The 21,790-nt window shown below is 42.6% G+C and overlaps 1 protein-coding gene and 1 long non-coding RNA gene across 2 annotated transcripts in view; one reads left to right on the top strand and one right to left on the bottom strand.

The window, feature by feature from the left end:
- The first annotated feature begins 2,141 nt into the window (after nt 1-2,141).
- Nucleotides 2,142-10,324, top strand: LOC131423639 (uncharacterized). Its single transcript, XR_009225462.1, has 3 exons — nt 2,142-2,309; nt 5,115-5,224; nt 10,081-10,324. It is a non-coding gene; the product is annotated as an uncharacterized LOC131423639 (long non-coding RNA).
- A 1,336-nt stretch (nt 10,325-11,660) lies between these two features.
- Nucleotides 11,661-21,790, bottom strand: part of LOC124083441 (quinone oxidoreductase-like protein 2) — a 29,213-nt gene continuing 19,083 nt past the window's right edge. Inside the window, exon 10 of the mRNA XM_046430109.1 lies at nt 11,661-13,274. Coding sequence (XP_046286065.1) covers nt 13,206-13,274 — 69 coding nt within the window. The 3' untranslated portion in view covers nt 11,661-13,205. The remainder of the gene's footprint in view (nt 13,275-21,790) is intronic.

Raw genomic sequence — 21,790 nt, 5'->3', positions numbered from 1 at the left:
AGGGGTGATGGGTCGTGGGCCTGAGGAGGCTGAGGAAGGGGAGGAGCAGGGATTCTAGGGGAGCAGTGACCACCAGGAGGGCACGACTGTGAGAACGGCTGGCTCAGGCGGGAGAAAGCGCTGCTGGAAACATCTACTCTGGGGCTTCTCGACTGAGCCACACACTAGAATGATCTGGGAACTGCGAAAGAAGTATGCCTACCTCCCACTCCCAAAGATTCAGGGGGGGAGGGGAGCGGGGGGCGACGGGGGTGGGGGGGTAGTAATACCAGAAAGAATGAGCTAAGTGGGCAACACAGCACCAACAGAGGCCAGGAGGGTGAGGAAGAAGAGCACGGGAGCCAGCAGGACCACAAGCTTCCCCAAGGGAGGGATGACACCCCCAGGCTGGCAGACGACCAGGCATGGCAAGGGTAGGGGTGTTCTGATGGCCTGTGATTCAAAGCTGTGGAGGGGCAGAGGGGTAAGGAAGAACAGTACTCTGGGAGCAAAGGACACATACCCACCAGCAAGCCCCTGCTCACTTTAGGTTGTCCCCCATGATCCCAGGAAAGAACCAGGCATCACTCAACAAAATAAAACAAGTTATAAAAAATCATGTTAAAAAAACACACAGTGACGACACGACCCATTCGGGCATTATCATCACCAAGTACAGTGTGCTGCAGGAAATCGCAGGTGCTATGCCTCAGACGACTGGCAGCACAGTGGGCTTATTTAAACCAGCGTCACTGCAGCCTTGTGAGCCGTGCACTGTGCTCCAGTGAGGCTTCAGTGGCTTTGAAGTCCCTGGGGGTGGGGATTTTTCAGCTCCATTAGAATCACATGGGACCTGTGATATTTGTGGTCCACCATAGACCAAAACATCGTTCCATGGTTATATTTTATTTAGACTCTTAGGCAGTGTGTTAGTTTCGGTGGCTGCCACAACAAATTACCACAAACTTTGGTGGCTTAAAACTCTTAAGAACTTATTCTCGCACACCTGTAATCCCAGTGTTTTGAGAAGCTAAAACAGGAAGATCACAAGCTCAAAGCCAACCTCAGCAACTTAGTGAGGCCCTGTCCCAAAATAAAAAATTAAAAGGGCTGGGGAGGTGCCACAGCAGTTAAGTGCCCCTGGGTTCAATCTCTGGTGCTTCCCCAGAGACTTATTCTCTTACAGCTGTACAGGCCAGAAGCCCAAAATCGGGTGTCAACAGGGCTGTGCTCACTCCAAAGGCTCTGGAGAAGAATCCTTCCCGCCTCTCCCTACCTTCTGGTGGCTCCCAACAATCCTGGGCCTTCCTCCAGCTATAGCTGCATCACTCCAACTGCTGCATCCATCTCCACAAGGCCATCTGCCCTCCGCAAGTGTTCAAATCTCCCCACTCATAAGAACACCAGGCACTGATTTAGGGCCCATGCTAAGTCAATATGGCCTGATCACAACTGGATCACATCAGCAAAGACCCTCTGTGCAAACAAGGTCATGGTCACAGGAACCAACAGTTAGGGTTTCAACATACCTTTTAGGGGCTACAATTCAACCCACAACAGGCAGCTTAAGGAAGCCTGAGATGATACTTTTACACAAAGAGCATAAGCTCTTGGGCCACTATTAAGCCCAAGAACTGGTCACCACACCCAGAAGAGGGTAGCAATGGGGCCTGTTCTGTGTTTCCAGTCACCAGGCCCACTGGACCTTAATCCCTCAGCTCACTCCATGAGGTCCCAGCACCCCTGATTAGAGATGACGAATCAAGGTTCAGGGACATGAAGTGACTCACCCAAGGTCAGACAGCTTATAGGTCAGAGTGAACCCAACTCTTTCATCCCCAAGTCCAAGACTTTTTCTGTAGCACCCTGAAGGAGGCGCAGGGCTCAGGGAGGTAAGGAAAAACAAAAAGAGTGTTTCATGTGCGGGAAGTGGGATTAATATTTTATTATTATATTGAGCTCATTGGCTCCTGAGAGCCGGCCCAAGTCCCCAGTTGAGAGGCTGCTGTCAGTCTCTTAAAATATCTGCTCTTAAACTATCTGGGTCAGTGAGAAGAGGATCACAAGGTCTCCTTGTGGTTATTTTAAACTTTTTTAAAAAATAACCTTTAAAGGAGAGCATAAAAATTAAATAATAAATAAGTCAGAAATGTCACCAGCTGAAAAGGAAACTGCTCAATAGGAAGCACTAGGTTATTGACTCTGACATGGAAGCTGCAGGGCGGTGTCCTGGGGGTCCCAGGGGTTCCTGGCTCCATCGGAACTGAGGAGGAGGCCTGGAATCTATACTGGAAAACACGCCTGAGAGAAGCAGGACCTGAAGGCAGGAGGTAGGTGGGTTCCAGGACCACTTCCCCCCACCTGCCTGCAGAAAGACACTACCCTTGATGCTTCCTTCAGAGTAGAAAGGGCTGAGGAAGGTCAGCAGGTGTGTCCAGCTCCTAACACTGACCCTTGCAGTCTTCAGAGCAAAAAGAGAGGAAGGGGAGTCTTTTAAGCAATCACCCTTTGTGACATAAAAGTAGCACCAACTGACATGTGAAAGCTGTTTTTCTTGAAAAAGAAACGTATTCAGAGAGAACCATCAGCTGTAATACAAACTGTCCACACAGCTTTCAAAATCAATGCCAAGATACCAGGAATGATGGAGGAACTCTGGCACTTACAAATATGCCTCGCAGGACCTCAAAGTGAGAGGTCCGCACAAAGCAACCCCTATGTCGCATCTCAAAGGCAGCACATGAGAACCCAAGGTTTCCCTCAGGTCTGAGGCAAGACAGGCACCATCCTGGAATCTATACCGGAAAACACGCCTGAGAGAAGCAGGACCTGAAGGCAGGGCCCCTTCTGGGCCCCAGGGAAATAGTGTCAGATAGAGGTGCTGCATGTCAGGAGCTGACTTCCTGGTGGCATCTCTAACTCAGGACCTGGGTTAGTGTTCACTAAGTGTCATTCTATGCAAATCTATAGCTAAAGGCCAGATTCTGTGCTAAGAGTTCTGAGAGCAAGATCCACGGAGGCTTCACTGAGGAAACGGGCCTTCAGTGGGCCCTCAGTAGATACAACCAGCACAGAAAAGGAATGACCTAGAGCTGAGAGAGATCTGCTCCTCAGTGCTGTGGGCATGCTGTAGACACAGCGGTGAGCAGAGCACATTCTGGTCCCTGCTGTCTCTGAGCTTGTTAGCAAGCTTTACTTTCTAACAAAGTAGAAGGTACTGGAGGGTCATGAAAAAGCTGACACTTAGATCTACAGTGTGCTAAGTGCTGTGCTAAATGCTTCACAAAAATCTCATTTGACCCTCATTGCAACTCAGTGGTAAGGGGAGAGCATTATCAACCGTCTTGGGCACTGGAAATTGAGATCACACAGCTTCTTAGCGATGAGGCCAAAATTCAAACCCAGGCCTACTTGGTGCATGGCCACTCTCTTTCCAGGAGATCACATGGGAAATAAGGCCAGGCACTTGAAAGCCAGGCGACATGGTTCATATGTGCCAAGGAGGAACGGGGTAGTATTTGTTAGTGGTTCTCTTTCTGCTGTTGCTGTACTCCACTGCCAGAGTCAAGATTCCCAAAGATACACATGGAATTCAGAGGGTCCTCCAAGCAAGACATGCGCCCCCACCTCCATCTCCATCAAGTCTCCTACCACAGGGAACTGCAATGGCCATCCTGAAGGGAAAATTCATGCCATTATTTTTCTCTCTCCCTTAAATCTTAAAACTAGGAGAAGTCAAAAGAAACCATGTTTGTTTCTCATCTGGCACTGGTACAGGCCTTTTTAGGGTTCCTAACAACTATAAGAACCTGGAAAGTCACCCATAGACCCAAACACCCCCATCTTTTAGGGGGTATTTTACCACTATGTTAGTCAGCTTTGTGTTGCTGTGACCAAAATGCCTGACAAGGACCAGAGGAGGAAAAGTTTATTTTTGCACATAGCTTCAGAGATTCAGTCCATGGTCAGCCAACTTCACCACTCTGGGCCCAGGGTGAGACAAGACAGAGGGCACCATGGAAGACAGTGGCATACCTCATGGCAGTCAGGAAGCAGAGAGGGGAAGGGATCACAGGGAATGTGTACCCTTCCAGGACTCATGCCCCGTGATCTACAGCTTCCAGCCACACCCCACCTGCATACCATACCACCTGGTTAGTCCATCAAACTAGGATAGACTCATTAGGTTATGGTTATCATAATCTCATCATTTACCTCTGAATACTCCTGCATCAATACAGGAGCTTTTGGGGATACCTCCTATCCAAACCATAACATTTCACCCCTGATCTCCCAAACATTTATGCCTGTCTCACAATGCAAAATGCATTTGGTCCATTTCCAAGATTCCTCACAGTCTTAGCAGTTCCAGCATTGTCCAAGTCCAAAGTCCCATCTGAGACTCAAAGCAAACTCTTGACTGTGAGTCTCTGTAAAACTCAAAAGCAAAGTCAAGTTCTGTGGCTCGTGCCTGTAACCCAGCAACTCAGGAGGCTGGGACAGGTGAATCTCAAGTTCAAAGACAGCCTCTGCAATTTAGTGAGACCCTGTCTCACGTTAAAAAAGTAAAAAGGGCTGAGGATGTAACTCAATGATATAGTACCCCTGGGTTCAATCTCCAGCCCCTCCCAAAAAAAAAAAAAAGCAAAAGCAAATTACATATATTCAATATACAATGGTACAGATAAACATTCCCATTCCAAAAGGGAAAAACAGGGGCATAAATAGAAGAAATGGAACCAAGATGAGATCAAAACCCAGCCAGGCAAATGTTTTCTGCACTCCATGTCTGACAAGTGGAGCATATGGTTGTGAGATATGATCTCCAAAGAGCTTGGACAGCCACACCCCTTAGGCTACATGGGCTGCAACCAGCAAGGCCAATCTTTTAGGATGGCTTTGTCCATGGTCAGCAGTTTTCCTCTGCAGATGTCCCACATTGCTGGCATCTTTTAATCTTAGGATTATTCACTACAGCTTGGGCTTCCTTCTCACAGCGTCACACACTGCCCTCTCAGGGACATCCACAGGGATCATAACCCTGCCACACCTTGCCTGGCCTCCCAGGTCTTCCTTTGAAATCTTGGTAGAAGCTTTCATGACTCTTTTAACTCAAGAATCCTGCATTCTTGCAGAACCAGCACCACAAGGATGATGCCAAGATCTGCCACCAGCTCAAGCAGTAGCTGAATGCCCTTTCACCACAGCTGCAGTGGCCTCTGAGTACCTGGTGAAACTGAGCATGGTGAGAAACTCCCTGGGCCTCTCTGTGCAAAGTAATTTTTACATCTATACCCTTGGTCCCTTAAATTAATTTTTACTTCTATACCCTTGAACCTATGGTGGGTGTGGTGTGAGATGCCTCCAAGGTACCTTTCCTGTTGTCTTTGTGCAAAGTACTTAGTATCCCTTTAATGGCTGCAATCTCTTCAACAACCTGGCCCCAGTCTTACACACACTCTTCAGGCCAAACTGCAAGTTTTATTTTTTTAAAGTCCTCCTTCTCTGCTTATTGCTCCAAATTCTCACAGCCAGCTTGGTTAAATGCTGCCAACAATAGTTATGCTGCTGTATGAATTCTGTGCTATCTTGATGTTTCCTCTACCAGGTTAATTAGTCCATCACCTTTAAATTTGGCCCCCAGAAAGTCTCAGGACAGGTAAAGAAAAATGTATACAAGTTCTTTGGCAGAATGTTAACAGATGTGGCCTCCAGTCCAACTGCCAGTAGAGTTCTCACCTCCCTCTGAAACCTCATGAGCACAATCTTTACTGTCCTCATTCCTATTGGCATTCTGGTCTTCTGAGCTCTCACCAGAATTGCCCATGGAGCTCAACTTAACATTCTAAGGCTTCTCAGGTCTGCATCTCCAAATTTCTCCTGCAAGCCAGTTCTAAAGACTTCTAAACCACATCATCAAGTTAATCTTATCAATGATGCTACTTCTTGGTACCAGTTTCTGGGTTAGTCAGCTTTACATCAGTGTGACCAAAATACCGACAAGAACCATTTAGAGGAGGAAAAGTTTATTTTGGCTTGGTTTCAGAGATTTAGTTCCTGGTCAGCTGACTTCATTGCTCTGGGTCCAAAGTGAGGCAGAACATCATGACAGAAGTGCACCATAGAGGAAAATATGCACCATATGCACCATAGAGGAAACCTGCTCACCTCGTGGCAGAAAGAAATGGGAAGGCACCAAAGGGAAGATGCACCTTCCAGGGCACACCCCCAGTCACCCACCTTCTCCAGACACACCCCACCTATCTGCAGTTACCACCTAGTTAGTCCATCAAACTAGAATGGATTAGGTTACAACTCTCATGATCTAGTAATTTCAACTCTGAATATTCCTGCATTTACACTGATGCCTTTGAGAACACCTCATATCCAAAGCATTACCACCACCATAACATCCAAAAGAGAAAAGAGATGTTTGCAAAGTTCTCCCTACCTTTAGTTCTCCCACCAGATCTGCCCCGAGGGGGAAAGGTGCTGAGAAAAGAGGTGTCTGTGTTCTCCACCTTCCTAGAGGACCAGGGGTTGTTCCCTGCCCTCTGTCCTCTCTTTCATTTCCAAGTTGGTAAATATGATCTCTGAGGAGGTCAGTACAGGAAGCACAAGGTGAAGATCCACCCATCTGGAGGGCATAGAACTGGAAATGCTACAACAATAGGAAATTCTTGTGTCCATAAGGATAACATCTATTGATCAATGACAAAGCACTTCCAGAAACATCACCTCATTTGAACCTCTCACAATAGTTAGGCAGATTTTAATGTTATTGCCCCCCTCCCCTTTTTAACAGATGAGGGATCTGAAGTACTTAGAAGTGACTCTCTAGGATCACAGAGGTCATACTTGCAGGCAGGCTTTCTGACTCCAAATTCTGTGTCCCCTGCTCTCCAGCAGGTCCACTCAGGAATCCTGATTTGGACAAGGGATGCCAGAGTCAGGAAAGCCTCATGGCTCCTGTCTTGGATATCCTCCAAGACTAGGGAAAATTAGCCAAACGATTTTAGTTTCTGCTATGAATTTATCTTCTCCAACAATATAAATCTTCCTCTTGTAATGTTTTATCTTGATCCCAGCAAAACTTTGAAAGTAGTTAGGTTCTACGTGTTTACTATTCCTGAGTGAAAACTGCTATTTTTACTTTGCCCTTAAACTATTTCTTTAGCAGGCTAAAGTTGTCTGCAGTTCTTATGCTCTGGGATTTAATAAGTTCATGTTTTTATCCTGTGATTTTCATTGTTTTATAATTTTCAATCGTATCCCTCTCTTAGCCTGTGTCTTTCCAGAATCAAGAGCCCTATTTCTTTTATCATTCCTCAAAAAAGAAAGAAAGAAAGAGCTCTCTACCATCTTGATCAAATGAGGTATCCTTCTCTAGACTTTGTCTGGCTCTATATGTCTTTGAAGTACATCAGATCATCAGGCCCCCATCACTTTATCTATTATTATGTATAAAAGAGCAGACTGACCTCAGCTAAAATGTAAAGCTATTTGAGAGCCATCTTTAAAAATCAAACAATTCTTTTGCTCCGTGTCAGCTCAGCATATGCTGAAAAAATATACAATTTTTGCTTCAAATCTGAAATGAATTTAAACACACTGGTACAAGGTAACCTTGCTGTTATGGTCCAGACCTAAAATGTCCCCAAAAGCTCATGTGTGGGAAGGCTTGGTCCCCAGTGCAGCAGAGTTCAGAGGTGGAGCCTTTGGAAGGTGAATGGATCATGGGGGCTCCAACCTCACTGTGGATCAATCTATTGGTGGATTCATAATTTACCATATGGTAGAAACTCAAGATAAGCCTAGTTTGAGAAAGTAGATCCTTAAGGGCATCCCCTTGAACATTCTTTTCAACTCCTTCCCCTTCCTCTCACTCTCACTTTCTCCATCTCTACTTCTCTGCTTCCTGGATGCCCTGAGATGAGCTGCTTTGCTCTACCATGTGGCCCCTGCCATGATGTCCTGCCTCACACAGGCCCAGAGACAATGAAGCCAAAGTGACCATGGACTGAAACCCCTGAAACTGTGAGCAAAAATAAATGTTAGGGGGCTGGGGTTGTGGCTCAGTTATAGAAGGCTTGCCTCGCATGCATGGGGCACTGGGTTTGATCCTCAGCATCACACAAATAAATAAAATAAAGGTATTGTGTCCATCCATCTAGAACAAAAAATTTTAAAAAATAAATGCTTTCAAGATGATTTCTTTCAGGTGTTTTGTCACAGCAGTAGAAAACTGACTAATGCATTTGTAATCCTTTATGAAAATGACAACTTGCAAAGCACTTTCATGTATATCATCTCATCCACCCCTCATGAACCATGCAAGGCAGAAAGAAAAAAAAATTATATTACATCTCAGATGAAAAAATAAATAAAAAAGTGAATGTAGTCCAAGATCAAAGAGCTGGAATTAGAGCCAGGTCCCTGGTCCCCGATGATAGCTTAGCCACAGTGTGATACATCCTTTCTTTTAATCACTTGTTACTTACTTTAAATCCCCAAACTTCCCCCTCTATAGTCTCTTTCAGCGTAGCCATGAAATAGTTGGCAGCTCTACTGAAGAGAGCAGTTCATGACTGATCTAAACCCTCTTCCTTTCTTACTCCACAAACTCTTCATGGGTCGTCTCAGCCACACCAAGGACATCAATATCACCGTGCAAACGACTCCCAAATATGCATCTCTAGGCACACCTCTCCTGAACACCAAGAGGATAGATCTTCCTTAACCTCTCCAAATTAAGATACCCCCCACCCCGTTACCTCAAAACTTAATGTAAAAATGTACAAAACTTCATCTTCTGCCTCATGATACCTCTCTGCTGCCAAAACCCAATTCTCTTTTGCTATTCGTCCTCTCAGACACATCCAGGAAGTTAAGAGTCATGTGGACACTTTCCTCGTCCCCCTCCTCCCTGCCCTATCCCCAGTCTAACATCAGGGCCCTTCATTCATCTCCTACATGGTTCTCCTTTCCGTCCACTTCTATCCTTTCCCATGACCACCATCATAGTCCACGCTATGAAGATCTCTCATTGGACCTAAATGGACTCTGCATTGGTCTGTTCCTCTTCAATCCCTTTTCCCCACTATAGCTGGAGGGATTCTTCAAGAGATGGTCCTCAGGGAGACCTTCCTTGACCACCCTCCCCAAATTAAGACCCCCCATTATGCTTTACCTGGCTCCCGTTCAGCCTGGTTTGTGTGATTGATTAACATCTGTCTCCCCAACTAGTTTATAGCTTCTGCTCACTATGTACCCCGGTGCTGGGCTGAGTTTGACACATAAGTGTGTGTTTAGGTGAATAAGCCCACAGATAAGGATAGGATTACATACACTGTACATCCTCACTATGGAATACCAAGAAGGAGTTAAAAAGACTGAGATTACTGTATATTTACTAACATCAACGACATCCATGATATATTATTGATTAAAAACAGCACATTAGGGCCAAAGATATAGCTCAGTGATAGAAAGTATGCTTAAATAAAAAGCCAGTGCATTGTAGAACAGTGTGTACTATTTTTAAATCTATATATACACACATATATCTTGATTTTAGAAAGAACCTCTGTGGGGCTGGGGCTGAGTGGTAGAGTGCTTGCCTAGCATGTATTAGGTACTGGGTTCGATCCTCAGCACGCGTAAAAAAATAAATTAAATAAAGGTATTATGTTCACCTACAACTGTCCACTTCTAAGAACAGTTAACCAAAGGAGGGGGACCACCTTTGTTTTGAATTCCTCGACAATGATGAAGTTCCAGAAACCAGCCTGTAGCTGGCTCAGATTTTTGATTCAGCAACCAGCCCTGCTGATGAAGCACACCGCCGGAAATGCCAGGGTTGATTCAATTAGGCCTCGGCCTCGGGTGACTCTCCTAAACAAAACAGATTGTGAAAAATCACTGCTCTTTGATTCCCTTTTACGATCTCAGAAGGAAAGATAAGGAAATGAAATGACAGCATGGGATTTTCCTGGTTTTCTTGTACTTTGGTGGTGGTTGTTAGATACGGGTGAGTGTGGGAAGGCATCCCTATTTCCCTTCGCTGGTCAAATAGCAAAGCTTTTATTGTCTTCACTGTAGCTCAAGATGGCTTTCTAAACTCGGAGATTTCAGAGGAAGGAGAGGACGGAACATGCTGGCGAGGTGCAGATAGGCTCCTTCTGTGGCTAATCGAAGAAAACCTCCCTCTGGTTGCCCAGAGAAGCAGGTGCAGGTGGACGGGCCCACGGGTTCTGAAAAAGGCAAGGCAGGTGTGTGGGTGGGAGCCAGCAGCCAGCCTACCAGGAGGCTGGGGAAGTCTGTGAATTCAGAATAAATACTGTCACTTGGAGCCGCATTGATTCTTTTTTCAGACTAATGGCTCAGATGGTAGAGCCACCCAACAATGACTAAAATATGAGTCAAATGCTTTCAAATCAAACCATCCCATGAAACAGGAAGACAGGCGAGCCGAGAACCAGTCATGAGGGTTCTAGCCAGTGCTTGTTACCTCTGAAGAATTCACTCTCCTTCATGAGTGCCTCTTTTGATCTGAGTCATTCTGACACCAGTGAGCTGGGGACGTTGGATCTTTATTGCCTGTGACACCAGGGATCAGCTCTGCGCAGTGAAAAGGGCGCCCCGGCTGGGCCCCGGAGCTCTCCCCAGTCCTGGTTTGTCTTCCTTCTCTCCCAGGGTCCACCCCCATGTCTTCATGATGCCAGGGGAGGTTCCAAAATCACCCTCCAGTGGAGTTTCTTGAGATCTTTAAAAACCAACCTTCATTTAAATGTAAAAAGAGTCCCATGAAGATGAAGTGGGGCTGGGAGAAGGCAGGGCAGGAGAGGGCAGGGGAGAGAGGGCAGGAGGGGGCAGGAGGGGGCAGCCGGTGCCCTGAGCCTCGGGGAAGCACCCCATGGAAGTACCACGTGGGCCCAGGAGACACAAGGGTTTCCCTGCCGTTTCCCCCTCCTCCTTCTGCAGTCGTTCAGCTTTCAAATTCTTTCCCCAAATGTTCACCCTTATTTTATGATTCTATTTAAAAAAAAAAAAATCTTTTGGAACAAGATCCTGAGAAGACAGGTGTTTTTAAATGGTCTGAGGTACTTAACGGAAAACAAAAACTCTCACCACGTCCTCAAAAGTCCCCACAGGTCCCCACAAGGCTGCTGTGAGTGCCGCCTGTTTTGACCCCACCCCGCTCCCTCCTCACCATCATCACTCAGTGGGAGGAACAGAGGTGCTCCTCAACTCACAATGGCGTCGTCGCCACAAACCCATCTTACGAGAAGCATGTGTTGAAGACAGGAGACCTACGGATCATCAACCCAGCAGTGTGTCCATGGTCGCCCGCAGGGGGAAGGGGCCGCCTGGGACCTGGGACCAGCTGCCAGCCCAGCATCACAAGGCAGCATCCCACTGCTAGAGAGGGAGAAGACCAAAATTCAAAGGCCTTCACCCTGTCATAAAGTGGGAACATCTAAGTCTGACCACCAAGGGCCCTCTGAGCACCCAGCAGGGTACAGGACCTCTCCCCACAGACCAGGACGTGGCCCAGACAGCAGCTTCCTGAACTTAGCACTCTGTACACACCCTGTGTCTGGAATCAATTCACTGAGAAGTCAGGGTAACATGTTCTCTTTTTAAATTTTTTAATATGGTAAGACATAAATAACATAAAATTAACAAGTTGAACCATTTTTATTTTAACCTTTTTTTTTCCATTTTGACCATTTTTACATGTATAGTTCAGCAGCACTGAGTGCGTTCCCACAGTAATGCCACCATCACCAACCTCCAAAACCTCTTCCCCTTCCCACTCCAAAACTATATCCATTCAGTAACTCCCCATTTTTCCCCTCCTACTGGCAACCACCGTTCTACTTCCTGTCTGCCAAGCTGACTCTTCTAGGTTCTCATATAAGTGAAATCAGAGTATTTGTCTATTTATTTCTGGCTTATTTCACATGTAACATTCTCAGGGTTCATCTACAATGTATCAAGTATCCAAGTCTTATTCTTTTTTAAGGCTGAATAATATTCCACAGTATGTCCACACTATATTTTACTTATCCATTCACCAACTGATGGACAGAGCAACATGTTCTTAATTTAATCCTATGATTTAAGAGCTTCAGGTCATTCAAATTCAGTTCAATGTATTTCACATTTACCCAGGTTCAGTCACTATGGGAGGTGGTATGAGAAGTCAAAAAAAAGTTGTGAATCAGACATGATACTTGTTCTCAAGGAGCTTACAATTTACTGGGAAAGGAGAAAAGAAAGAAATTAAGTAATCTGATTACTTTCATTTTGCTAATCCCTTACTACCTACCAGGTGCACTCCCCTATCACTGCCAGTATTGCTCACAGTAGCTCTGGGAGGTAGACATTGTATGGAATAGCCACTCTGCACTGAGAAAAATGAATGTAATACCTCCACAGTGGATTCAGACCCGCTTCTTGGCCCTTACACGGGCCACACCCTATAACAGTTAGGATGTAACAGGATCCTGCAGGAGAAGCTACCGGAAGGCAGCAGAGGAAGAGGAAAGGGGCACAGGAGGCCTCAGGGGTCAGGACAGCCCGTGTTTGACAGAGTGAAGGAGAGAAGGGGCAAGATCAGGGACTGAGGAACTGCAGACATGGGCTGGAAAACAGAGATGGCAAAATCACGGCCATAGTCCAATGCTGGTTCCAGGGCTCTGAACTGCACCGTGCAAGCCACAGTGAGCCACTGCAGGTTTCCTGAGGCAAGACGTAGAACCATGCATCAGGAAGACCACCATGGAGTAATGCATGATGCAGACGGAGAGGACAGATTAGTTCAAAGTTAGGAAGCCAGTGAGAAGACTGCGGAAGCAGCAGAGGAGTCGATTAGGACGGAAGGGAGGAGGTGAGAGAGACCGCAGAGTGGGAACGCAGGATCGGCAGAGAGCGCATTTTGTACAGGGTGACCCTCCATCCTGCTGCCCAGGACGCCTTTATCTGGTGCAATTACTAACAGCACCCTTCCACTCTCAGAAAGGTCCAAGTTTGGACAATACCCTCCATGGCCACATTAATTATGAGCAATAAGAAGCCAGAACCACATGTGACTCCAGATTTTAAACCTGGATTAGTAAGAAAGGTGGTAACACCTTTAGAAACACAGGGGGAAATCAGGTTTTGGGGAAAGAATGAGAGTTTGGATTTGGACATGCTGAATTTGCTGCAGAAGTAAGGATTTATTTAAGAGAAAGAAGAACCTTGCCCGTAGATTTGCGCTGTATCACGTGAAGGAAGGCATCATTGACCTAAAAATAAAACAAAAACGTGGTCAGACTTGCACATATGCATACTGCAACAAATGTCTCCTGATGGCTAAAGTCTAAAATGGCTGAAGTATTCAGATGTGTCTCCAATAAACTATTCAGTGCTAATAATAATAATCACCATAAATACAAAGGAAAATAATAATATCTATGAATAACCTACCCTTGGTATTTCTCTCTATCATATTCTTTGGGGTTTGTTGTTTATTTCATTTGTTTTTTGGTACCGGGGATTGAACCCAGGGGCCCTTAACCACTGAGCCACATCCCCAGACCTTTTTTTGTTTTTGCACTTTGAGACAGAGTCTCACTGAGTTGCTTAGAGACTTGCTAAGTTGCTGAGGCTGGCTTTGAACTTGCGACCCTCCTCCTCAGCCTCCTAAGCCTCTGGGATTACAGGCATGCTCCACGGCCCCCTGCTCCCTATCATTTTCAATGATGTCAAATAAATGTCGGCAGATAAAGAGTCCACAGGCCAGTCCCCACTCACTGTGACAGCTCCATCCCAGCTGCCCCACTTCAGAAGTGTTCCAGCTTTTGAAAGAATGAAGCCTTTGGCAGAAGAATAAAAACTATAATGTTTGGTGATTTTTTTTTCTCTTTTATTAAAAGTGTCCTATTTCTTATGTAACTGAGATTAAAATCAACTGCAAATTTTTTTCCTCAAAAATGCAAGGTTATAAAACAAATTAAAAAAACAGCTACAGTGATCAAGACAGTGTGATACTGGTGAAAAGAATAGAAAAATAAATTAATGAAATTGAAGAGAGATCCCCAAAATAGGCCTGCACAAGTATAGTCAACTGAACTTTGACAGGAGTAAAAATAACTTAATGGAGGAAAGCATAGTCTTTCAAAATATAGTGCTGGAAAAACTGTATACTATAGACACATGAAAAAAAATTTTTTAAATCTAGATACAGGTCTTATACCCCTCACAAAAATTACCTGGAAATGGTTCAGAGACCTACATGCAAAATGCAAAATTATAAAATTTCCAAAAAACAAAAACAAAAACAAAAAAACATAGGAAAATAATCTAGGTCACTTTTGGCTCAGCAATAAGGTTTTGGATACAGCACCAAAAGTACAATACATGGCAGGGGAAGGGGGGATTTGGTAAATGGAATTTACAAACAAGGTCTCAGCAGGGAGAAAAACCTTGCAAAAGACATATCTAACAAAGGATTTGTGTCTAAAACATACAGAGAATTTTTTTTTTAGAGAGAATTTTAATATTTATTTTTAGTTCTCGGCGGACACAATATCTTTGTTTGTATGTGGTGCTGAGGATCGAACCCGGGCCGCACGCATGCCAGGCAAGCGCGCTACCACTTGAGCCACATCCCCAGCCCCCAGAGAATTCTTAAAATGCAAAAACAATACAACGAAACAAAAGGCAAAGATCTGAACAGACACCTCACCAAAGAAGATAGACAGATGGCAAATAATCATATAAAAAGACACTCAATGTAATACATCACTAGAGAATGGGAAATAAAAACAGCAGTGAGAGGCCACTGCCCTCCTATCAGGATAGCTAAGACTCAAAACACTAACACCAAATGGTGGCGAGTATGTGGAGCAACAGGAGCACTCATTCACTGCTAGTGGGCATACAAGGTGGTACAACCACTTTGGAAGACAGCGGGGCAATTTCCTACAAAACTGAAGATACCTTGAAACGTGCAATCCAGCCATCACACTCCTAGGTATTTACCCACAGAAATTGAAAACTTAGGTCCACACAAAAACATGTACCTGAATGTTACAGTAACTTTATTACCAATTGCCAAAACGGGGGGGGGGGGGGGCAGACACAAAATGTCTTTCAGTAGGTGGATGGAAAAGCAAATTAGTATATCTATGCAATGGACTCATTCAGTAACAAGGAGAAGTGAACTATCAAAACACAAAATGACACGGAAAAACACTGCTAAGTGAAAGATTGTCTTCTTTCATTTAGCAATCTGCATGCAATCTGAAAAGGCTACATTTCATATGATTCCAACCATATGACATTTAGGAGAAAGCAAAACTGTGGAGGCACTAAAAACATCAGTGATTGACAGATCCAGGAGTGGAGACAAGGATGAACATATGGAGCTCAAGGGATCTCTTAGTGCAGTGAAGCTATTCTGTGTGATATGTAATACTGGATACAGGACATTATACATTTGGCAAAACCCACAGAAATGTACAAAGAGTGAACTCTAATGCAAACTATGGACTTTATTTAATACCATTATGTATCAATATTGATTCATCGGTTACAACAAATGTACAATACCAGTGCAAAATATTAATAAGAGTGGAATCTTAGGGAATGGAAGAGGGAGTACATGAGAACTCTCAATACTCTGTTGAATTTTTCTTAAAACTGCTCAAAAATAGTCTAATTTTTTAAATAAAATAAATGATAAATGCAAAAAATGAAATTAAAAAAGAATGGAATATGCAAAAGTATCATTATTTGCAAATAATGAAAATATAATTTTAGTTATATAGGAATCAGAAAAGTTTTAATAAAAGTTAAAAATCATAAAAGCAGTATCATTATCGGGGCTGGGGTTGTGGCTCAGCGGTAGAGTGCTTGCCTTGCACGTGCGAGACCCTGGGTTTGATCCTCAGCACCACATAAAAATAAACAAGTAAAATAAAGGTGTTATGTCCAACTACAACTAAATAAAATAAAATAAATATATAAAAAAGTAGTATCATTATCTATGCAGAAAAGCTGTATAGAAAGGTCATCAAAACTATGAAATACAAAATTGGTTTATACTAAAAAATTCTTCACAGCAAAGGAAACAATCAAGAGTGTGAAGAGAGAGCTTACAGAGTGGGAGAAAATCTTTACCACCTGCACCTCAGAACATTAATCTACAGGATATATACAGAACTCAAAACTTCACAGTCCAAAAACCAAAACCTAAAAACCCATTCAATAAATAGGCAAAGGAACTGAACAGGCACTTCCCAGAAGAAGAAATATGAATAGTCAACAAATATATGAAAAAATTTTCAACATCTCTAGCAATTAGAGAAATGCAAATTAAAACTCACTCAAGTCAGAATGGCAATTATCAAGAATACAAGTAACAATAAATGTTGGTGAGAATGTGGGGGAAAGACACACTCATATTGCTGGTGGGACTACAAATCCATGCAACCACTCTGAAAAGCAGTGTGGAGGTTCCTCTGAAAACTTGGACTGGAACCCCCATTTGACCCAGCTATCCCACTCCTCAGCATTTACCCAAAGGACTTAAAATCAGAATACTGTAGTGGCACAGCCACATCAATGTTTCTAGCAGCTCAATTCACAATATCTAAGCTATGGAACCAACCCATATACCCTTCAACAAATGAATGGATAAAGAAAATGTGATATATATATATATATATATATTATGTATTATATATATATTATATATATATAATATATTATATATATTATATTATATATATAAACACACACACATAGACACACACACATACACACAATGGAATATGACTCAGTCATAAAGATGAATGGAGCTATGCATTTGCTGATAAATGGCTGGAACTGTAGACTATCATGCTAAGTGAAATAAGCCAATCGCCAAAAACCAAAAGCCAAATATTCTCTCTGATTTGCAGATGCTAACACCCAATAAGGGGGTAGGAGGGAAGAATAGAAGTACTTTGGATTAGACAACGGGTAATGAAGCCAAGGGAGGGGAGATGGGAAGAGGAAAGACAGTAGAATGAATCAGTCCTCACTTTCCTTTGTTCATACATGAATACACGACCAGTTTAACTCCACATCATGTACAACAAGAATGGGAACTTACACTCCATGTATGTATGATATGTCCAAATACATTCTACTTCTTGTATAACCAAAAAGAATTTTAAAATTTTAAAAAATAGTTTATAAAAATTAATGACATTTCTCTATGTCAAAATAATCAACTTAGAAATATAATAAATATTGTTCTCAAAAGCAACAAAAACAAAATATTTGTAATAGATATAAAGAATAATAACACCAAAACCTTATAGAGAAAAACTTTAAACCCATTAAGAGACATGAAAGATCTTAATAAATGGTGATTTATCCCTGTTGACAGATGGGAGAAGATAGTAAAAAATATTAATTTCCTGTAAATGAGTATAAAAATAAATCAATAGTTTCATTCAAGATTTCAGTTAGAGTAGTTCAAGAAGCTAAACAGATTTACTGTAAAATTCATTTAAAAAGACAAAGCTCCCCAAATAAGTCAAATTTGAAAGGAAAGAACAAAGGTATAAGAGTTACTCTTCCATATAACTTGGAACTTGCAATAAGACAAAGCATCACACATCGATGGGAAAACAGTGGGCTATTTGATACTGGGGAAAACGGCTTGCTATAAAGAAGAAAATAAAAATTGGGCTGGGGCTATAGCTCAGTTGGTAGAGTGCTTGCCTTGCTTGCACAAGGCCCTGGGTTCGATCCCCAGCACCAAAAAAAGTATTAATAATAATAATATACCTGATGTATACCCAATGCAAAGGAGACTTCAGAAGTATTAAATCCTTAAGTGTGATATAAAATTATGACGGTAGCCAGGTGTGGCAGTCAATGCCTAGAGTCCCATCTACTTGGAGGTTAAGGCAAGAGTATCCTTTGGGTCCAGGAGCTCAAGGTCAGCCTGAGCAAGACCCCCACCTCACCAAAAAAAAAAAAAAAAAAAGAATCTACAAAGTTAATAAAGAAGAAAGAAGAAAATTACTGTGACTCAGGGATAATGAAGGACTTCTGGAAAAGTCTCCAATAGCATAACCATACAGCAAAATGCTGGCATGAATACTGTAACTCTAGACAAAAGTGGCAATAGTGTGACAAACTTAGAAGTCTTTTGCAAAGCCTCAAACTAACATCTAGAACTGGCTACTCAAAAGACCATCAGCTTTTGCACAATCTGGGGGCTTATTAGATGTGTATGATCTTTAGCTCCATCCAACCCTGACTGAATCACAATCAGAATCCTAATTAAGATCCCCAGGTGATTTCCATGCATATCAGAGTTTAAGAAGCACAATTCACACAAGGAACTTTTGCAAGTTACTAAGAAACAGATGAAACTCCCAAACAGAAAACTCCATGAGGAGACTAAATTGCAACTCAAAGCATGGAAAACTGAATGACTAATATACCAGAGATTAAATCCAGGGTTTCTCACACACTAGGCAGATGCTCTACTGCTAAGCTACATCCCCAGCCAGCTGGAAAATATATAGAGATGCTTAAACTCATTAGAAATAAGGGAAATGTAAATTAGAATAATAAAATGCCACTTTATGCTTTATCATTTGGGCAAAAAGCAGAAAGCTGGATAATGCTACATATCAACAGGGTGCCAAATAAACAAGAATTCTCATGCACTGCTGGAAAGGACCTAAATTGGTCAAGTTAGCTAGAAAGTTATTGGCAATCAAATTAAATACACATACATCCTATGAACCAACAATCTACTCCTGGGAAAATAGCCCCAAAGCAACATTTGCACAAGTCCCTAAGTTTACATATATGAAGCTGTTCATTACCATACTGTTTATGGTGGTCAGAAATCTAGTCCACCTCAAAGTTTGTCACTAGGGAATGGGTTTTTAGACTATGGTGGATGCGCTCCATGTGCTATTATGCAGACGTGGGGAGCAGTGGACTACTGTGGGAACAGCAGCACAGACAGATCTTAAAGACAGCGCTGGGTGAAAAATTAAGAAACAGACCAAGGTCAAGAGAACACCACCGACAACCATGTAACCAAAAATAAATTCACACACAAAATGATTCCGTGTGTTTTACAAGGAGATAGAAATCCAAAAATATATATCAAACATGTTTCAGAGACTGGCTCAGAAGGGAGGAATAGAGTAGGGAGGCCATGGAAAATGTAGGCAACGGGAGAAAGTACATTCATTCCTAAGCAGATAGACACAGAAGCAAAAGATGAGCCTGCATAGGCTGACAGTGAATATGGGCTTTGAAATGAGAATTATGGTTTACCCACCATTTCCATTTGAGATCCTCCAAAAAAAGCACACCAAATAAATAAAAATAAATAAATAATAAGCAGAGAAATAACCAATGGTGGCAATCTCTCTGCAGCATGAAATCCCTGGTTCCAAAAACATCTGCCTTGCAGGGTTTGCCTTATCTCGATGAGCATCTTCCACTCATCCAAGGAGAGGGAACAGTTCCAGGACAGGTATCTGACACACCCAGCAGCCCCTGTTGATGATCTCCAGGTGACTCACCACGCCATCCCTCTCCCTGTCAGCTAGAAGGCACTTGTTCCCAGAGATCTGTCATAGCCCAACAATGCAAAAGACTTGAGAAAAATAAGTATTATTCAAGAAAGTGATACCTTCCACCCAGCCCCCTAGGGAAATGAAGGCTCTCCTTCAAATAAATGTTCACATAAAACAAAGTCGCGCCTTCAAGTGCTAAAGCTTATTATTTTAATCATTGACCATAACTGGATTTTACTTTTTGGTTTTTTTTTTTTATACTGGTGCATTACAATTATACGTAATAGTAGGATTCGTTGTTTTGGCCATTCTGCACATACATCTTTATAAAAATGTATCACATATATCTCTGGCTCCCTCAAAAGAACACTGTGGGGAAAGCTATTCTATTCCATGACTCGAGAATCTCATAATGTTCTGTCACCTCTCCATGTCCAGCTGCCACTTCTGTTGTGATTGTTGCTGCTTCTAAAAATACCTCAACACTGTCCCTTTCTACCTGGTGGTTTCTGCCTGGGCTGGGAAAACAGTCAGTGGTGTTAAGGCCAGGAAGCTTAACACCAGTGATAAGGCTCCAAGGGAGGGACTGAAAAGTAAAACGCATGGCTTTGAACCAGTCCTTTGAGAGCTATTTCAGAGGCCTAGGGACACTCTCCTCCTGTATTTCACATACTGCATTAGATACCGAGGCTGCATCAACGGATGCCTAGATACAGGCTGTCCGCAGCACCCTGGTCTCTGCCTTGAGGTGGATGAAGCCAAAATTAAATTTGTCTCCAGAGATATGCAACCTGGAATTTGCAGCAGAATAAGGATATTGCTTTTGTTCTAGGAGGCGAAGGTTCTGCTATTGGAATTTTTAATTAGCTCATCAGAAGGAATAATCAGAGTTTTTAGTTTCCTAAATACATCATGCTGATTCACGATTCCCATTAAAAATTGGCTCTTCCCCTATCATAGCACTATCCTGAGATCTTTCCAATTAAAACCTGAACTCCTTAAGTAATGGACTGTCTTAACTGTTATTGACAGCCATATGGAATGTACTCAGTGAAGGTTTGATGTATAAAATAAATTCATGAATGTATTAGTGTATCTGAGACTGAGTGGGATGGTTTATAAAAAAGGTAAAAACTTTGAATTAATGATAGACTGCTGTAGCTGAATTACATTCATCATATCATTACTCTAATACAAAATGATCCAAATCTTCTTTGAAAAGTCAATCAATGCATTTCACCAAAAAGGAGGTACAGATGGCAAATGAGCATATGAAATGATAGTTGAGATCACTGTTCACTAGGGAAATGCAAGCTAAACCCACAATAAGATGCCACTACACACCTATTAAAATGCCAAAAATCAAAGAAAACAATACGAACTTCCAACATACGCAGAGTGACTAGAACGTTCAGGTATTGCCACTAGGAAGACAAAACGGTACAACCACTCTGGAAAACAGTCCAGTCTGACAGTTTATTGAAAAGCTAAATATATAGTAGCAAATCAGCAGAAAGAAAAACCACAAAACATTAAAAGAGCTTGACTTGGGGCAGAAGCTGAAACACCAACTAGTCCAGAATAACCCCCCAAAATAGAAAACCGTGAGCACTGTGGGCTTTAAAAGGAATGCAGTCATTGTGGCCTTGTCTTCAAAATCATGGGATGTAAAGACTGAAACAGAACTGAGTCTGAGTAACTGAGGCACAGAGAAAGAGGTGCCGTCACAAAGATGCTGGCCCCTTTCTCAGGAGCATCTGTGTCTGTATTTTTAAGATTCTGCATAGATTTCTCTTAAATTCACAATCAAATTCCAGCCTTCCTGATGATGTCATCTAGAGATGTTATCTAGGAGTGGGAATAAAACCAATTAAACATCCATGAAGCTTTTTAAAACAGAAAGCTAAACATATTCTTAGCATATGACCTAGAAATCTCAGTCCTAAGGTAAATAAAGCCCTGTGTTTACACAAAAATCTGTATATAAATGTATATAGATTTATTCATAATCAACAAAAACTGAAAATTAATGAACACTAACTGGTAAATGAAAACACAAGTTGTGGCATATACATACAATGGAATACTATTCAGCAATAAAAAGGAACAGACTCCTGACACATTCAACAACCTGGATGAACTTCAGAAGCATTTTGCAAAGTAAAAGAAGCCAGACTCAACAGACCACAGACTGTAGTTGAGTGCAGTGGTGCACA

The sequence above is a fragment of the Marmota monax genome, unplaced genomic scaffold (assembly GCF_021218885.2).
Source record: "Marmota monax isolate L192 unplaced genomic scaffold, Marmota_monax_Labrador192_F-V1.1 WCK01_AAM20220418_F8-fsc00055, whole genome shotgun sequence".
Lineage (NCBI taxonomy): Eukaryota > Metazoa > Chordata > Mammalia > Rodentia > Sciuridae > Marmota > Marmota monax.
The sequence above is the reverse complement of the archived record's forward strand: the minus strand, read 5'-3'. Positions and strand labels throughout refer to the sequence as shown.